We start from the raw sequence: 19,569 nt of genomic DNA, 5'->3' as shown, positions 1-19,569 counted from the left end.
AACAAGAGTCATCCATATGATTTCATAAGGGGTAAATGTTTAAAGAACCCATCACAACAGGTCAGTTGTGACAATATACTTCCCACCGCTTTGATTTCATAATATCTATTTTATCCTAAATCCCCTAGCTGTGTGGTGTATAAATTGGGGATGGGGGTACATTTACGTACATAATTAATCATTGTTGGCATTAAATTTGAATTATGAGAACATTAAAAGTAAATGTGAATCAAGTAAAATTAAAACTAAATTTCATATTGCATAAAATATATTATCATACAAAGGGAAAATAATAGATTTTAATTCTTATTAAAAATGTCTCTTAATAGGTTAACATGTCTTTTAGCAGATAACCACACTCTGTGTGAATCCCCCACCCACCACCATCACCAAGATACAAATGCTTATGTATTGAAATTTTGTAAATATAGGTATATTACATGAATGACTTGTGGTAACAACGAACAGTGTTCAAATCAAAATTCAAAGGAAAATACAAAAAGGAGTATAGCAAACATGTACCTCTAAAAAAATTAGAGGAATGATCAGGTGTCAGAGTGAATATCCTCTTCTGGTCAGTCACACCCGTCGCGTGCTCTTTGTCGTAATCAGAAAAGCGGGAAAAATCCGTAGCCAATGAGGAGATTAATTATGGTCTAACTAAGTATCAAAAAGGTCGGTCACCATGCGACCCAGTGGATTATATTTGCTGACAAGGTCGTTGTATGGACCATAGAACTTACGACAAAATGACTTCAATCGAGACTGTAGGTACATGTAGTCCTGTTTTATTAACTTGTTTGTCAGTAGCTTGCCTCGCCTAAGAAACTGTCCATGCGTAGAGCATTGTTTTGCGTATCAAATCAACTGAGAAAATGTATGTTTTATGTCAATTATTCAACTTTGAATTAATTTTTTCACAGAGTACCATAAGACATAAATCAACAAAATTAAACATAATTCTACAATCACTACAAATAAATTAAATTACGTTTTCCAACCTGAATCATTCATTCTTTTACATGCATGTTCTGATATGAAAATGGTATATAATGATTTAATTGTTATATGGATTTTAATTTTAATATTAACGAATATAAAAAATTTTGTGCATACAATTATAAAAAAAACCCAATAAAATATAGAAAAATTTCATAAAAAATGGTTTCTTTCTCAGAGCTGTTACCTTACAGTGTAGCGCCAAAGCCCGCGGGAGGTTCTGATAAATTTTACGATTTCAAAAATGTTACAAACATATTCTTTGAATCAAATATTTTTTAAATAAATTTTTTTTTAATTTTTAACATTATGAACTTTTATCCATGTTATTAGCGGCAGGTGTCCTATATCACCGTGTTTGAAACTAAAAATCACCACCACAGTAATTATTTTTACAAGAATTGTTTGTATTCACTTAAATCTTCTAAAAATTTCTTTCGCAAACAACTGGTCTAGTAAATGAACATGGAATATCAACCCATACTCCTGTATATCCAGTAGATGATGCAATACATTTATCAGGACCATTGCCAGATTCATCTTTCGGTTGACCAGTGTACCAGTTTGTGTAATTTGACGGAGTTTGACTATCAATCCACGTAAACGTCCCAGAGTTATCTGTATCGTATCCGTTCAGCCAGTATTGGTAAGCTACTCCACATAGGGTAGATGCTATATATTGAAGAAAAAAAATGATTTTATTAATAAACCACAACAAATTAAAATTCCAACTAAATGTTGAAGATTTATATTTTGTACTTTTTTTGTTTATCAAAACTTTCTTATCAGAAAACTCATGGTAAAAGAGTAAAAAAAATTCAGTGCAAATGTATGAAAACAAATGGTTCATTGAATTTCAAAGCTGAAAGGAAAGAGCTGCATGTCGCTTCAATTCCGAATACGGGAACAATAAGCTCAAGATTAGACCGGAATATCATGCATATTATAGTTAGTATCGAACCATTTTTTAAATTTTCATTTTATACGAGACAAAGTACAATGTATGGTTAGTTAGACTATCGCACTAACAGCAAGTTGGTAGCACGGTATCAATCTCAAGTATCGGGAAAATCGCCATACCCCGTACGTTTTAAAAATATCCTTAATATGATGTCACACACTTAAAAAAAAGGCGTTTCTCTGTGACCATCTTTTAATAAAATCTTCCGAACTTTATTAGATTTTACTACCCTACAGACTGCTTTGAAATCCACACCAAAGTCAGTGAATGATACCTTATATTTACAGTAACTTATACCAATAGAACTTCAATTATTGTAGGTACAATTTACAGTGTACTTCATTCACACATTTTAATTGTGCGGACTACATATTGCTAAGTGCACAGAGAAACCATGTGATGTTTAACACGCCCATTTCAGGTCATTTGTAAATAAGATATCATTGAGATGGTGTCCATCTCAAAGGGCCCCGCTTTCAGCAAAGAATATGAAGATGCAATGTTGCTGAAAAGTGTTTATTTTTAAGAGGAACATTTGTGTAGTATTTAAGGTAACTCCATACTCGTAAAATTCTCTGATGAAAGTTGAAAAACCGAACTGATTTCAGGTTAATAGACATAAAATTCATCAATTGTTGGAAAAAATATACATGTCATCACACTTTTTAAGATGCCAGATAAACATAAACTGAAGCATATTTTAGCATCAGAAAACCGTATTTTTTTGGTTAAAAGTAAAATGTTTGTGGGCAGAAATTTGTTTATCTTGTTTAATTTTATTGTCAACTTTTTCAGAAAACTAAAACTACAAAAATATTTTAAAACTAATCGTTGGGATAAGAAAAACTATGGCATTTAGACATACAACTGATAGAAAAGTCAGAAGAGTTATTTCCCCTTAGCATCGATAAAATGTATAAACAAGTGAAAAGTTGTCAATGTGACAGCAAACCGGGTTTTCTTTTATGTGAACTGTATCCATAATCCATGTCAACCGGTATCCAGTGAAATGGATAAGGTGAAACGGTACTCTATATGTTCAAAAGCTGGTATATTTTTCATAAATAATCGGAAATCTATATTCTAGCAATATGCACACCTCTGATTTATGTACAATTGATCTGCAAAAGAACAACTTCCTATCTTGAAAACTGTAGGAGGAGCTATCCGTACAATGAGGGTACCCTATATGCAATTTTTTGCCAAAAAATTACTAAGTTCAAAAGCTGGTATTTTTTTCATAAATAATCAGAAATCAAAATCCTAGCAATATGCACACCTCTGATATATGTACAATTGATCTGCAAAAGAACAACTTCCTATCTTGAAAACAGTAGGAGTAGTTATCCGTACAATGAGGGTACCCTTTTGGCCGCCCGCCCGCCCGCCATTTTCACCATTTTAATAACCGGATATTTTGAAATTTATGATAAAATTAAGCTGCAAAAATAACTTGAACTTTACAGTATTTCTAATTACATCCATGAGATTATATTCATATAAAATAAATAAAACTATCTTACACAAATTTTAAAGAACTCAAAGTTTTACAAAAAAGTAAGACGTCACAGAACACTGGATCTACTTTAAGGAATGTATTGTTGGAGTGTAAAAGTGGGAGGGGGGGGGGGGTGGTCACAACTCTCTGAATGAATAAAAGAATAAACAAAACTTTTGGAGTCAGATTTACTTATGTGATAAGCTCGTTGCCCCAGACATGGTCCAAAAAAGAACCTTCTAAATGAGTTGTGTGTTGTGACAGACTGAGTAAAGAAATGTTATTTCATAATGTTTATAAGTTCACCATACTTGATGAAAGATCATGGAAATTCATGTGGAAGTCTCCTCCAAAAACGGTAGGTAGGTCAATGTTGACAGCAAACTGTGGAGCAAATGCACAAACTTGAGGATTAAAGATTATGGAGATCTGTATATAACAATTATCTGCAATGTCTAATACTCTTAAAGGGTACACTTTACGGCACAGGTTCAACATGCTTGTCTTGGTTTTGGTGTTGTAAGTATAGAAAGATGAATATGATCTTTAGTGGTGATGAAAATGCCACCACCAAAACCTGCTGAACGGATTTTGCGCAACTGATGAGGATAATATTGAATATTAATCTGTCTTAACTGTTTTATGTTTTTGTAAAGGCTATAATATTTGCTCATTCAATATACTGATCATTGTTTAGATAGGTTTCCTAATGCTGCAAGTATTGAGCCAGACGGTATGCAGTTGGTTTAGAATTCGTTTTTGTAACAAAGTCTTTACATTTTCTAATTTCATATTTGGTTGAAGCCGTTTCATGTTATCTTTTGTTGCTTCTGTAACCTTAATGGAGTTTTCATGAAGATCTAGGCCCTCTTGATTAGTACCTCTACTGATGGCTTCATACATCAATCCTGGTGTTCGTATATTAGCAGTAGATAAAACATCATTTTGCAATGTACTCCCGCGAACTTTATGTATGATGCAAGCAAAGCACAAAACCAGGGGAATTAGAATTTTGGTTATTTTTGGCGATTATGTTTTTCTGCCCACATGTCGGACTTCTATTGGCAAGACAGGAGCTCCATTTGCATGTTATGTTTGAAGCTTGACGTGTCATTGTTCAACAGGATGGATCATCAAATTTGACATTGCATTTCGAAAGAGAAGGAAGCAGGACATTTTTTACGTCACCTGATCTGAAAGTTCAAGTGAGCTTTTCTGATCCCTTTTTATCCGGCGTCCGTCCGTCCGTCTACCTGTCTTTCCGTCTGTCTGTAAACTTAAAATGTGAAATGACTATTCTGTGACAAAAAGGGATCAATGATAAACAGAATCTCTAGGGAAAAATTTGATTTTTTAAATACAGGATCTGTCTGATTTTATGATGTCGATTGTTGCTCAGGTGAGCAATGTGGCCCATGGGCCTCTTTCATAAATTATGTCAAGAACTATTCCTGTAGATCCATTGACGATTCCATCCGCAACATCAATATTCCTAACAAGCATAACTCTTGCTTGTGGGGAGATTCTCATAATATTTGGGATATCGAAGACTGATTAATCAACATCAAATGATGTTACTGTTGATTAAATATTTGTTATGGCTTAAATAACTTTATGAATACTTGGTCGTGAGGTGTTTATCATTTCATTGTGCTTTTTAACACTTGCTCTGGTAGAAAAAAAAATGTGTAATGCTGACATAAGATAATCTTCTTCATAAATGATTCTGGATTTGAGAGAGTTAGATTCTGTTTTATATGTTCTCCTGTTTTTATATTGTGAGTATTGTGGCAAATGAGGTATCATCTCTTTGTCGCATGATTGTGTGTAGCTCATAAAGTTTGAAATTTTCTGACCACAATCTTGATAAAATCATGCTCATTTCCTCAGGATCTGCATAAGAAGATTCATCAAACAGCTTATATTCTTTCACTGGTGGTACCTGGAACATATCTTCGACTGTCAATGTACAAACTCCTCCAACTATACTGTCATATACTGTCAGTATTGTCAACATTTTTTGTATCTTGTAGGTGCTTGTGCACATATGCAAAAGTCTTTCTTCTTAGCACCGAAGCCTCATGAATAATGGGAATTTTCAAATTTGCTTTGGTATGTTGCAAGTAATGACGTATTTCCTCTTGAACACTAGAACCCTTTAAGTGAAAGTTTTCAAGTTGAACGCAATGTAGCACCTTCAGTATTGAATGCTGCACATCCTGTTAGAGCTGTGGGTTAAATTGAAGGATGTTCTGGGTTATCCTTGTATCTGTAAGATACAAGAAGCTTGATGGGACAAAGCTTTTATAAGTCTGATTTTTCCAGTACCTGTACCTCCACTCAGGAGACATTCCTATTTTCAAACGAGTGCATCAATCAGTAATGTGAATAAAGAGTTAATCACTGTTAAGACTTCACACAATTTCTTGAAGTTGGTTATCTGATAATTCACGAGGTATTATTGTTGATAATGAGGTACTTGTGTGTACGTAAACTCATTGATGATCTTCAGAGTCTTCAATTTTATTTGAATCACACTTTCTTGCATCCTTGATTGACACATATTTCCCTCAGGAGCAAGCATTTGAGGCATCCCATCATAATTATATTGTTCCACTGCATCGGTTGCAATGTCTAAATGTTTTTCTATTTGATTCTTGTTTTACAGAATAATTGGTTTCATGTCTTGATAAGATTCCTCATACAGTGTGTAGCCTTCAAGTAGATCTTCCTCTTCTTTTCTCCATGGAATGAAAAGTAAGAGCTGCTGATGATAAATTTTTTCCAGAATCTTCGTTTTCAGATACTACATGATATCTGGGAACAGCTGGTGTGTTTCCCTTCTTCTGTTCAATAAATGTGTCATGTAGTACAATGGTTTTAGTCATGATGAGTTTGGTTTTCTAATGGTGGGTCATCTAAAAGATCGTTTTCATGAACTGATGTAGATGAAGAGGAACTTTATTCAACACCGATGCAAACTTTGTTAGACACAATTCGGTAAAGAGAGTGGTGTATGGTCTTATTGCATACTTATCAACAATGCTCCTGTAATTTATGTCTGTGCATTCTTTCTCTTAGGTTTCTTTATATACATGTACTTTTTGACTTGAAAATACAAATACTTATTCTATTTGGAGTCAGTTGATATCCAGATAATTTTGGTAATGCACCTTTTCAAAGGTAAGCCAATAATTCTATGGGCAGCCTCTTGGGCACTTATTTCTCTATTTCTTAAGAAAACATGACCTCTATGTTTTAGCCGTGTTTTAACATCAGGATTTCTCATTTCAGTAGCTCCATTTTAGCATTGGTGACATTTCTTTCTCATCTTTTGTGACATATGCCATAATGTAGACAACACAGGAGTATTGATCACATATATCCTTGAGATCATATTGGCTTCCCAGTATTTAATATAAAACTCTCTGGATTGTAGTTGTTGATGTTCCGTTCTGCTGGTGTTCTTTACAAAAAACAGTTCTGGATTTGGATACAGCCAAGGCTTTGTGGTATGTATCTGATGACAAAATACAATTCTAAAATATGTCTTTGACATTTGTGGTATGTGACTGATGACAAAATACAATTCTAAAGTATGTCTTTGACACTGAGATTATCAAGATCATCAGTTGTTAAATAAACTAAAACTGTTGACAAATCCATTTTGCTTCTCCCTGTGTTATGTCTGTTGCATCGTCGGAAACCCACGGCCAGTCTCGCATACGCTTACTGAAAACGTATGCGAGACTGGCCGTGGGTTTCCGACGATGTGTCTGTTGCAGCAGCTGGAGAACTTAATATTATTTTTTCATTAGGCGGCTTTTGATAATGGAATCTGCAATTGTTGCTGTATTTCTTGCAGCCAACAGAGTGACCGTGACTCTGTTTTTTCTACGATGATTGATTTTTAGGAGGTAAAGCACAGGTAACATGCATATCTATAAATGACGTAATTTCATCTTCTGTAGCTGTGTCTAATTGTGGTGCATTTCCTACTCATTATGCAATATGAAAATGTGAAGACCCTCTCAACTGAAATTGTGTACGTTGAATATAGCAAGTAACCTTTCCTAAATGATATCTTTTGCTTAATACCACATGCTAAAAAAACGGTTTGTTTTCCCCCTGGATATTTTTAAGGTTATAATCAAGTTTCTTTTCTAACAGGGTGATTTTATAGTCATATTACATGTTGAGCTTTGCAGTTCTAAAAAAAGATCATAAACAATTGTTAATTATTATATGGGATGTAAACCCATATCAAACACTGAACCCCCCTGTGAGGCCCAAGATTCGCCAAGGGGCCAGAGTTTAAACGAGGATGCTTCCACATAAGGTTCAGCTTTCCTGGCCTATTGGTATCTGAGAAGAAGATTTTTACTCTACATATTACTATGTAAAAATCTGCGCCCCCCCCCCCCATTGTGGCCCTAGTCCCCAACCCTACTCCTGGTGTCATGATATTCACATCCTCTATGTTAAATTTATTGATGATATTACTAGGTCAGGCGCGGATCGAAAATTTAACCTTCCGGGGGGGGGGGGGGGGTTGCTACTTAAGCATGTTAATTTTTGCAACAGCAAAAATAATAAAAAAAACTATCTTTTCTATTGTCACACTTATTTCTAGAAATCATATGTCCATTAATTAATGAAGATGAAGTTTAAAATCAATTAACGTCTGGATTTTATGTTTGATTACAAGTATCTAGATTCTAGAAAAATAGACTGAAGACACTTGGCACGATTTTTTTATGCTTAACTGAAAGGGTCAAATAAAACTACGTGGTCTAAATTTAAATGACAATAATATTCGTAGGGGTGTTTATTGTTCAAGAATAGTAATATCTCCTATGCTACTGCATCCTGGCAGTTCAGTGTCGCTGTTGTCTTCTGACTTCCGACATATGGGTCTTCTTGGCTCTTGCACTCGGGGTTCTCTTCTTGACAAAGTAAATTGGAATCAAATTCTTTATTAGCTTTTATTTTTTCCTCTAAATCTTTTTTATTTTGGCTTAAAATTGCACCAATGCACACGTTTTTTGCAAAGAACGAACTGCATCTACTTTGCAGTACTTCTTCCCAAATTGTGCCTTTTCATGTAGATGTATTTGAAAGGCAAACGCAACAGTTTTGCTCGGTATGTTATTTTACGTGTCACCTGTCTCGAATAGAGTAAATGATTCCTGTCCTATAAAACAAAATGTGCCTACACTAGGGTATAGTTCCGGTTGAATGATTTTACAGTAGGGTATAATTCCGGTTTAATGCTTTTACATGTTGTGAGGTATACACTTTTTCCATCAATATCTTTAATTGAAAGTACAAATGTGCATTTACGAAAGAAGATCGAAGTTTAATATACAAAATGCACAGTTCTGCATAAAAAATTAATGTCATTAATTTTAAAAAAGAAAAAATGAGCCCACTGATGTAATCGAACCAGGGCACAAAAACATCATGTGTGACATAGCCAGCGGTTTAACCTACCGAGCTATCCAGGTCTTTACATTTTCGAAATGTAAATATACACCACTATAATAGAAATCGGTTTTCGAAACTTGTGTCTTTTTATGGCAAAAATCGACCCCAGGGCCGGGTTGTCCTTAAAATAAGTCTACCTTAATTTATTCATTTGAACAAAACCTATCAAAATTTTAAAGATTTTTAAGGGTCTTGAAGGATATCTAGGCGAAAGAGAATTTTCCGAGAATTCCACCTCCCTATTAGGTCCATTCTTTTGTTATTTGCAATACCTTATCGAAAATATAAATCGACACCCCCACCTAGCAAACCCAGTTATCCTTCTGACCCCCTTCTATTGTATGTAAATGTACGTTTTAATCGCCAATTAACTTTGTGAGATAGAATTGATTACGGAGATCTGAATTACGTAGAGATTAGGGTTAAAGCATTGCAAAAGATAATAGATTTAAGGATAAAATATTTATTTTGTAAAAGTATCAATCGTAAACTTTAGGATTTTTCAAAATTCCTGTATAAAATGAGAATAGATGCAGTGTGTGTAGGGCATGTTTGATGGTTACATTAATCTAGATGCTGAAAACAAATAAGTTTTATTACGAGTGCAATTCTTTTTTTTATTGTTTTCCTTTAAACCGTGACCAGTATGATTGAATAATCGTTACATAAAAACTTAATAATCAGGAATAAAAATATAGTCTTTTTCAATTACAGTAAAACTTTTTCGTAATAGTAGTAGTCAATTAGTGGAACCTTGTATTGATTTTCAATCATCCGTAATTTTTTTGTGAACTCTGAATTAAATAAAAGATAAATTTAATGAAAATTTTGAAAAAAGTTTAAAGTGAATGTAGGAAGGAATCAATTATTAGCTGTGTAGTTCTTAAACAGCTGTGACATTTATTCATTAGTAATCATAAACTACAAAAGGATTGTTGAAATATTACCATGCAGTGTACATGTAAAACAGCGTAGAAACCTACTTAATTCGATGAGCCAATTATTTTCCTCTTGAGATTGTACTTCAATCACGTAAGATGGCGGAGACAGGCTGGCGCAGAATGTCTGTGAAAAAATAAAACTACACGTATATGTTTTTGTAGTATAGGGAATATTAAAACAAAGGATAAATTAACAAACAATACATTTGAAAACGTTCGTTACTGTGTTTTGTGGTAGCAAATTAAGACTTTTGAATCATATATTAACTCTATTCCATATTTGCATTTTACAATGCCAAATACACGATATTAAATTAAATAGTAAAAGAGAAATTAGATATTTACAGAGTTTAATACGAGACTATGTTATGTCGCGAAAGGATTTCAAGAAACAAGAGGCCCATGGGCCACATCGCTCACCTGAGCAAAAGTAGACATGATAAAATCAGCTTCAGAGTCATAATACAAAATATCTGGACAATGTGGTATAATACATGTAGATCCTGTATAAAAAAAATCAGTTTCCCCCAGAATATTCTTATATTTATAATCAAGTCCCTTTTCTAACCTGATGATTTTATAGTCATATCACATTCAGCCTTCACTACTGGCTGTAAAAACCCCTGTCCGTATGAAAATGGTGTGTTCCCGTTTTGCACACATTTGCTAATTGGGTATAGAACAATAGGTGTGATTTGTGTTGTGATAGCAATTGTAGTCTGCTTTCGGTCAAAGATTTTTCCTGGATTTTTACCTTTTTTTATCAGCGCCTTAATGATAAAACAAGAAGAATACAGATATTTTGTTGTGTTTTAAGTCTAATAACTAATAACTATCACCATTTTTTTTCGTTTGATAAAATAAAGATAATGATATATTTAAAAAGTCTGATCAAAAAAATAATGATTAGATTAGATGAATTGACTTTTACATTTTTGTCCATGCACCTTAAATATGAAACCAATTGAATTAGGAAAAATTGCTGGCCCAAAGCCAATTGGAAGCTGATTCAATGGATAATTGTATGATGAAGGGGAACACTACAGAGACAGTCATATGGGGTACTCCATGTCTCTTTTTACAATTGAGTTGCAAATTATGTAAAACGCATGTTTATAATTGATTGTTTGGTATCAACAGAAAGAATATCATGAAGGAAAACAGATCTTTATCACAAAATATTTCAATCTTTGAAGTAGCGACCTTGACAGTAGTTCTTATGACATCACCGCTTTAGTATATGGCGGGCCACTTTCTAGTTTTTCAAATCAGAGGTTAAATACATAAACTATCTGACAAAAATAATATTTTAATATTGATTCGATATGCCTCAAACTGAAAAAGGTTGAAAATGCATGAATTAGGTCTACATTTGATAGGTTTTGTGAAATAATCTTTACAGATTTTGAAGCATATAAAATTGCCGATTTATCATCATACAGTTTGTCTATTTTCTTCGATTATTGAAGATATAACACAACATAAATGAAAAATATTTAGCAGCGTTTTCAAGAGACACATTTCTTCCATTTGTGTCAGCAAAAGCAATAATTAAATATTAACATATGATATTTTCTCTGCAAACCTTTAGCATGTACTTCCTATAGGCAGTAAGTTAAACAAAGGCGCTACATATTCAACATTTTTGCAATAATCTTAGCTTTCTTGTTTAAAAAATATAATGAAATTGTTCATGACCAAATTGATGTTTGAAATCAAATTCATGAATATGGATGTAAATTATTATGTAAATGTGCTCTTATGCAAGTTATATTGTAACATAAAATACATGTAAATATCAATTGCGAGTAGATATGTTTTATTTATCTTATTGTCAATTGCCCTCGCAGGAATTGTGATATAGACTATAGCAATTAAGCAATTATCTCACCTGGTCAAATTCCCGTTTCGCACACATTTTTTCGATACCAAATTTTCAAATGTGTGCAAAACGGGAACAAACCATGAAAATCCCCTGTCTTCCCCTGTGTGTTCACTTTCATTCCCTGTACATCCCCTGTGTGCCACTGTACAGAGCCCCTGTATACCCTGTCATCCCCTGTGCGCCCCTGTACACATCCCCCTGTGTGCCACTGTAAGCCCCTGTCACCCCCTGTACGCCCTTGTTATCCCCTATAAGCCACTGTATACCCCTGTGCATGCACCTGACATCCCCTGTACGGCTTTTGACTGGTTTTTTTTTCAATATCACTTTCTTAATTCAACTATTGAAATCACATGTGTTATATTTTTGAGCTATAAGTCAATATATGCACTCAACACCGCCGAATCACAAGACACACTGTTATCGTAATTTTATAAATCACATGTTTTAGTTGATAATTTATTGATACTTCAAAAATCATGTTAACAACTAAAGATTTGAGATTCACCGGGTGGTAAACCTCGGATGAGGGCGGGAATTATGTTTTATATTAGGTGTGCAAGCCCTCAGGGCATGTAGTCCTTTGGAGCTCGGGAACATCGCTACTCCCTAATATTTGAAAAACAGACATAAAAATACAACATAGAGTGAATTATTCAGTTTTTAAAATTGTCTACAGATATATGTACACTTTACTTATGAATATCTTAAGCCTATGAATCATATGATTTTTGGTAATAAACAACACACTAGAAACTAAGATCAAGCGCGGCACATGGTTTTGTATATACATGTATCTAAACATATAGGAGCGCACTAAAACCAATAAATCAGTCAGAATATAGACTTTATAATCAGCTATGTTTCTAACCAAGTGCTTGGTTATATGTTTATCAATTTCCCGTGAACAGCAAAATAAAGCTTCAATAGCTTATATAAGTTTGTCTAAGAAATATTTCAGTATGTTTGTTCAATACGTTTCTGATCGGTTTATTGGACTCTTGAATTGAATTTAAACTGATGTTTTAATCTCATAATCAATTTCATTAATTTCCAAAATGTAATTGTCATATCTCTTTTTACTGCAAAGTGGAAGATATCAAAGATAATTTAATTAATTGCCAGTGAACAGAAATCTGCCGCAAAGGTCAGAAAATGTAAATGAGAGAGAGAGAGAGAGAGAGAGAGAGAGAGAGAGAGAGAGAGTTTGCATTGACTTTGAATTAAATTTATTAATTATATAGTTTACCCGGGAATTAATAACCTAATAAGTGAACATGCAATCCTAATTTTTATTACCTATTCTTTACCATTCCGCAGCCCTGGTCAGAAAATACACAACATAAATGTAAATGTAGAACTAGTGTTTTCTATACATGTAGCATATGGAGTTTATACAGAGAGAGAGAGAGAGAGAGAGAGAGAGAGAGAGAGAGAGAGAGAGAGAGAGAGAGAGAGAGAGAGAGAGAGAGAGATTGCATTGATTTTTAATTAAATGTTACTAATAGTTTAACCGGGAACTAATTTCTTAATAAGGAAACATGCAATCCTTATTAACTTTCATAACCAATTTTCTATAATCATTTAGATTAACTTAGAGCTGTCAAATTGATTTTTAATTCATCAATGTTTTATACTACTCCTGATCAATTGATCAAAAACTTGAAGAACCATGATTAACAACTAGCTGATTGAAGCTACATTTTTCAAAGGCGATGATGTTGACTTTATTTCACTCGGTCAGTGATTATATAATAGCTACTGTACACAGCCCTTCTTGACAATTTGCAGTTCACGGTAGCGAGATAGGGAAAAAGTGATGATAGACCCACGTGTACACGTATATATACACACTTCCTCAGATCTGAATGGTCGGTCAGTGATTATATAATAGCTATATACTGTATACAGCCCTTCTTGACAATTTGCAGTGCACGGTAGCGAGACTGGGAACAATGAGGTGACAGACACACGTGTACTTGTATATACACACACGTCCTCAGGTCTGGATGCTCGGCAATGCTACACAATAATGCAATATGTTGTTTTAACACCCCTTATGACCTTTTTCCCAGTCTGTCAAGTAAAGAAACAAGAAATTGAAAATTTCAATTTTTCAGTTCTGAGAATTTCAAACATGAAAATATTGAAGAGCTTTAAATTCAGAACATTATTTGGCACAGTGATATGAATTAAAACTGTACATTGCTCTTTTATATTTTTCAAATGAAATAAAATTAAAAAAAAATGCCTGATATTGTTCTGGTCCAAAATCCGGACCTGTAATGAAGAATAATGACCCCCGTAGAATAATGACCGGGGGTCATTTTTCTACGTAGAATAATGACCCCCCGGTCATTATTCTACGCAGAAAAATGACCCCCCCCCCCCCGGTCATTATTCTACGTAGAAAAATGACCCCTTTGCCTGAAGAATAAGTGTCATTTTTATAAAAATGAGCACACTCCACATGAAGAAAAGTGACCCCTGTAGAATAAACCCCCTTGTAGATTAAAGTTTTTCAGTATATTATTTTATTATTTGTGAAATAGTCTTTACACTATTGTAATTTTTACTGCTGTAGTTTACAGAAAGTAACAGAAATAATAATTCATATTCAAATAAACTTTAAGTGAAAGAAGGGGTATATCTTAGAAAATAAAAATCCTTCCGTTATAACAAGGTATTGAGGTATTGCATCGGGGTATGGTTGTCATCTTAACAATTACATTTACATATATCTATGGTGTTCCGATAGGGCCACTTCGACCTAAGTTGCAAGGACGATAGTGCGAAGGCGAAGGAGCAAAAGTGCGAAGATGCGACGACGAAGCGCGAAGATGTGATGCATAAAGTGCGAAGGTGCGAAGGCGAAGGAGCGATACTACTATCGCTTCTTCCCAACTTTGCACTCTGGCCTTCGCATCTTCGCACTTTCGCCCTCGCCTTTTTTTATTGCATTCAGTAAGTCTCGGTCGATTACATAGAATTTAATATAGGCACCGTACTCGCCAAGTTTTTCCGATTAATCCATGCTATTATTGGTACGCATGCGCTAGGCCATCGCGCTTACTATAAATGTTTATAAATATTTTAATGTGTACATGTAACATATATGTTTACCAGTGCTGGCTATGCCTAATCATTATATACTCCACATAAAATGTAATGTCCGCCATAATGTATACATATGCACTTCCAGACTCCTGTCACTTACCAGCCGTCTGATTACCGTGGACCAAAACAATAACATTCTAATTTCATTATGCGACACTCCTTGCTCATGCATGGATCTAGAGGGGGAGAGGGGGCCCGCCCCACCGGAAAATTCAATATTAATAATTGTACGCAGTAAAAGAGAGGGAGTCCGGACCCTATCCCCCTGGAAAATTTAATTTTATTAATTTTATTTTTAAAAAATCCCAAAATATGCCTTGGAACCCTTTTAACGATGGAGAGCTCCGCAATTATAAAACACAGGTAATCACAGATTACAAAGCTCACCGAGACGAGGCATCACCTTTATGAGGCATCACCTTTATGAGACCACCTTTATCATATTATTTGAAAACCATCCTCTATGATCTTGGATATTCATGGATTCTGTTTTGACACAAAATCGTATATCATCTGTTAAAAAATTGTATGATAATCATATGTCCATATGTTAATCAATACAATAATATACAATTAAAAGTGCATCTAATCATACTTACAATATATATCATATAAAACCATAAAATACCGTAAAAAATGTGAGATATGATATTGTAACGTATGATATGACATTGTATTGTGTTATACATTATAATTGTTTTTGATCAAATAATAGAATATCATAAAACATAATACAATATAGTATTATATGAAACAATATCATATTGCAATAATACATCATAACATTGAAACATATGATATTATATTGTATAATTAAGCATTGAATCATTATTTTTTGAAAGATGTGGTCTCATAACTGCAACGTATGTAAACCTCTTATCAACGCTTTTAGAAACAATTTTTTCTTATTATAATCGATCAGTGTTTATTATATATTTAGATTTACTATAGTCAGATACTCTTCACAAATTTGCTCCAAAAGAAAAACGTCTATTCATGATCACAAAACAACATTACAACAAATGTTTAGAATATTGATGTTCAAGTATTACGTAGAAGAAAACAAAACTAACGCAGAATGATTTTTTAAAAAATCACTTTCCCCAAGAAATGTAAATAAGAAGTATTCATATTCCTACGTTACCTGCCCCTTAGTCTTTTTTCATAAAGATATATAGATGTATCATTCTTCGATTGACAATTCATTCACCAATGAATATTGCTTATATCATTACAACAATTATTCTTTCATGATTATCGTTCGTTCATTACCACACATATCCTCATTGTGTATGAATTTTTCTTAATTTGCGTCATTTCCCGCCGTATGTCAACGAGAGAAATAACGTAACTGTTAACAATCATGCAATTTGTGGCAATGTCAGAATGTTTTGCGTGTCCCTGCTACGGATATGAAAAACTATATACAGCGATATATTTACAAGTTCGGTGTTTATAACTTCAAAATCAGTTGAACAGAGTGAAAAATTAAGTAACTTCAAAGTCATTTCTTGGATACGGGGTAACCAGTTTCTATTCATATTTACGTGGGGGGGGGGGGGGGGTAATTTTTCTATGGGGGTCATTTTTCTTCATGTTTAACATGAAGAAAAATAACCCCTGGGTCTTTTTTCTTCAGAAAAATCCAATTATTCTTCAGCTAGGGGGGTCATTATTCTTCGTAGAAAAATGACCCCCGGTCATTATTCTACGGGGGTCATTATTCTTCATTACACCGGACCATTGTTTAATAATATGTTTTACGGTGCGACCGTTGGGGCGAGCGCAGCAGGTGATCAAAAATGAATTATGATAAATCAATAAAAATAAAAGTAGTGACGTAAAGTAAATGAATTTGAATGCAAAATAAAATAAATATACCTATTTTTCCAGTAAATTTTCATTATGCATGTCATAATTCATAAGATTTTTTTATTAAATATACCAATCTGATTAAAATCAGATCGTTGTAACGCTCCGAAATTCTGATAGTCGCTGAACAAAGTTGTCTTTTACTAATTAACAATTTTTAATTGCCTAATTAGTCATGGACTCATTGGCAATTAAAAATTGTTATTTAGTAAGAGACAAAGTGTAGCGACATCAGAATTAGTCGGAGCGGATCAAAGATCTGATTTAATCAGATTGTTTATATACTGGTCGCACGCCAGTATAGAATTTATCTCAGATAAAATGTTGTTGAATAATAAAGATTTTAACATAATGTACATTGCAGTTTATTTCCTCTTTTCTTGCAGCAGACATTTTTCTTAAACTTACAAATAAAAATTGACTTATCACAGATCCCCCCACCCTCCCCGTTTAAAAAAAACTCAAATTTACGTTTAAAAAAATTTGTTGATCACATAAGGAAAATTGATCCCCCGGGAGCATGTAATACCGTAAATAGTAGTGAAATAAAGACACATTTGAGCAGCTAAAGAGCTAAAGGCATACCACGCACTCCCCATTCCTCACCTCGATTAGAATTTTCCTGATTTTGAGAATTTCATTTTTCTTTTTGCTTGTGGAGATTTTTTGAATGATGTTGCCACGCCCCATTTAAAAAACGTTCCTGGAAATTACCGTAAATATAGTGAATTAACTAAATGTGAGCATTCATCCAAATGAGAGCGAGATACAGTTGTTTCCTGTCTCTGAAGAAATGTCCCGATTCGTTAGCTCTGCAAGATTTTGAGAAGACTTTGGTATTTACATTTCAGCAGATTTACAATAACTATTTAGAGTAGTTTCCCCTTATTGTGACGTCAAAGTTCACGTCGGTCAAATGTAGTCTGTCTCTTTGAAAACACACTAGAAAAAACAACGCGAAAAATACTGTTTTGTTTACTTAAAAAGCATGATGTTCTGGAAATTAAACAATTTATCTGTTTCTCAAAAGTTTTACTTTGATTCTCGCGAGATGGTATCCAGTCTAGTGAGATCGGCCGACATTGAGGAATTGCATTGTGGGTCGAAATTAACTGACGCCGAAAAATTCTGTCGGATCAATGTGTAAGAAATCCATTGTGACGTCACTCGAAAGGACGATAACTCCGTTAGTCTTAAAAGTAATGGAAATTGGCGTTGTTACAATGCATGTACGTAGTCTTTTATCTTGTTCTCGTGAGAGTGTGAAATGGGAAACCATACTTACAGGGAACTACTGGGACGATTAAAACAAGGCATTACTGGTCCGATTTACTGACGCCAAAAAAATCCATTGGATGAATGTGTAAATAGTCCGAATTTTCTATTCACACACGCCTTGCCGGTAAAGCTCGCTTCGCGCCGGCGAGCTGCGCTCGCTATAATGCATGTGTGTATAATTAAATGGTACCCCGTTACCGGCATTTGCATACAGTCATGCATTAAATCATTCATTAACGGTATCATTGCTCTATAGTGTACATGTATATGCATGTGGACAATTCTATACAATAATGCATATAACTAACTAAACTGGAGCTTACTACGGCGATAATTTTTAAGGATCAGCCAGGTCTGGATTGCACGGTTGAGGTTTTACATCAATTTCGCAGAATAAGCATATGCTGCAGCCACTCTTATTCTACACCACCGAAAACATGGGTCCAAAAGGTTCCCCACCAGTTGTAGACATGGCAACTTCACCCTCCGGTACTATAATAGACCTCACGCTGTATGTTAAGTTCAAGACTAATACATTTTCTTAAAATTCAAATTCTGATTTGGACTTGTAACTTTGGGAATCCATGGCTTTTATAAGTCGCAAATATAAGTACATAACCAACAATACAAAACGAACAAAATATGACGCCACGAATTGTGAAGTTTACTACAATGGTATACCGCAACTTTCAAAAACTAGTAAGTTCTAAATAAAATTCACTGGATCTTTTCTTTGTCAATAAATTGAAGTTACACAAATATTTTAGTATTCCTTTCCATTATCTTCTGATTTGGTGACGTTGAATAGAATTCGAGTTCTTCTTATATTTCCTACATGTACATCTCGATTGAAATTAACCAAGACATTCATATATAAATTGTTCTATTCAGAAATATTCCGCCAAAAACCTCAATATTTCAATCGTAATTCAACATTCAGTTTCTTTTTTCGACAAACTTTTGTTATCATCCATGATATTTCATTTCAAATTACAAACAAAAAATTAACAAATACCATTGGTTGAATATCGTGAGTGTAGAAATAGTGGACCAGCCATTGATTTCCATTATAAACAGAAACAAAGGCTTATGCAAGATTAATATTCTTTGTCGTATTATGTACTTTTTAGCGAATGAGCAGCGGCTGACATTTGTCTTTTTGTTCATACGTAGCCTTAAAACGAGATAGCTATGAATTTGGTTTGAATGAGAGAAAAAACTAGTTTTTGTTCGGAAAAATTCTTTTTCAGGAACATATCTAGCATACATGTATAGTAACTAATTCATAGCGTTGCGTCTGAAAAGAGGAAATGCCATTTAAAACGTATTTGTATTGGCTGTATTCTGCATTAAAATTTCAAGGCATATCATGTTTCAACAGGGGAGGATTCTGGGATAACCTTTAATATTTCATCAGTGTTTTGTAATTTCTCGGCGGATATTCAAGAACAATCAATCGTATTGTTAACCAACGAATTCAGAAATTATTTTGTACAATTGGGAACAATTTAAAAATAGTCAGTTTAATGAA

The 19,569-nt window shown here is 33.9% G+C and overlaps 1 protein-coding gene across 3 annotated transcripts in view; it reads right to left on the bottom strand.

Moving 5' to 3' along the window:
* Positions 1-73: 73 nt before the first annotated feature.
* LOC105332994 (uncharacterized) overlaps positions 74-19,569 on the bottom strand; it is a 31,186-nt gene continuing 11,690 nt past the window's right edge. For 2 of the 3 annotated variants that reach the window (XM_066087818.1, XM_066087819.1), the window contains 2 exons: positions 9,929-10,010; positions 74-1,671 (listed from right to left, as the gene is read on the bottom strand). In XM_066087818.1, coding sequence (XP_065943890.1) covers positions 1,424-1,671; positions 9,929-10,010 — 330 coding nt within the window. In that variant the 3' untranslated portion in view covers positions 74-1,423. Of the gene's footprint in view, positions 1,672-3,769; positions 3,843-9,928; positions 10,011-19,569 lie in introns of all 3 variants that reach the window. The other variant, XR_010714725.1, reaches the window with a different exon arrangement.

Source organism: Magallana gigas, chromosome 6 (genome assembly GCF_963853765.1).
Source record: "Magallana gigas chromosome 6, xbMagGiga1.1, whole genome shotgun sequence".
Lineage (NCBI taxonomy): Eukaryota > Metazoa > Mollusca > Bivalvia > Ostreida > Ostreidae > Magallana > Magallana gigas.
This window is presented reverse-complemented; position numbering and strand designations above follow the sequence as displayed.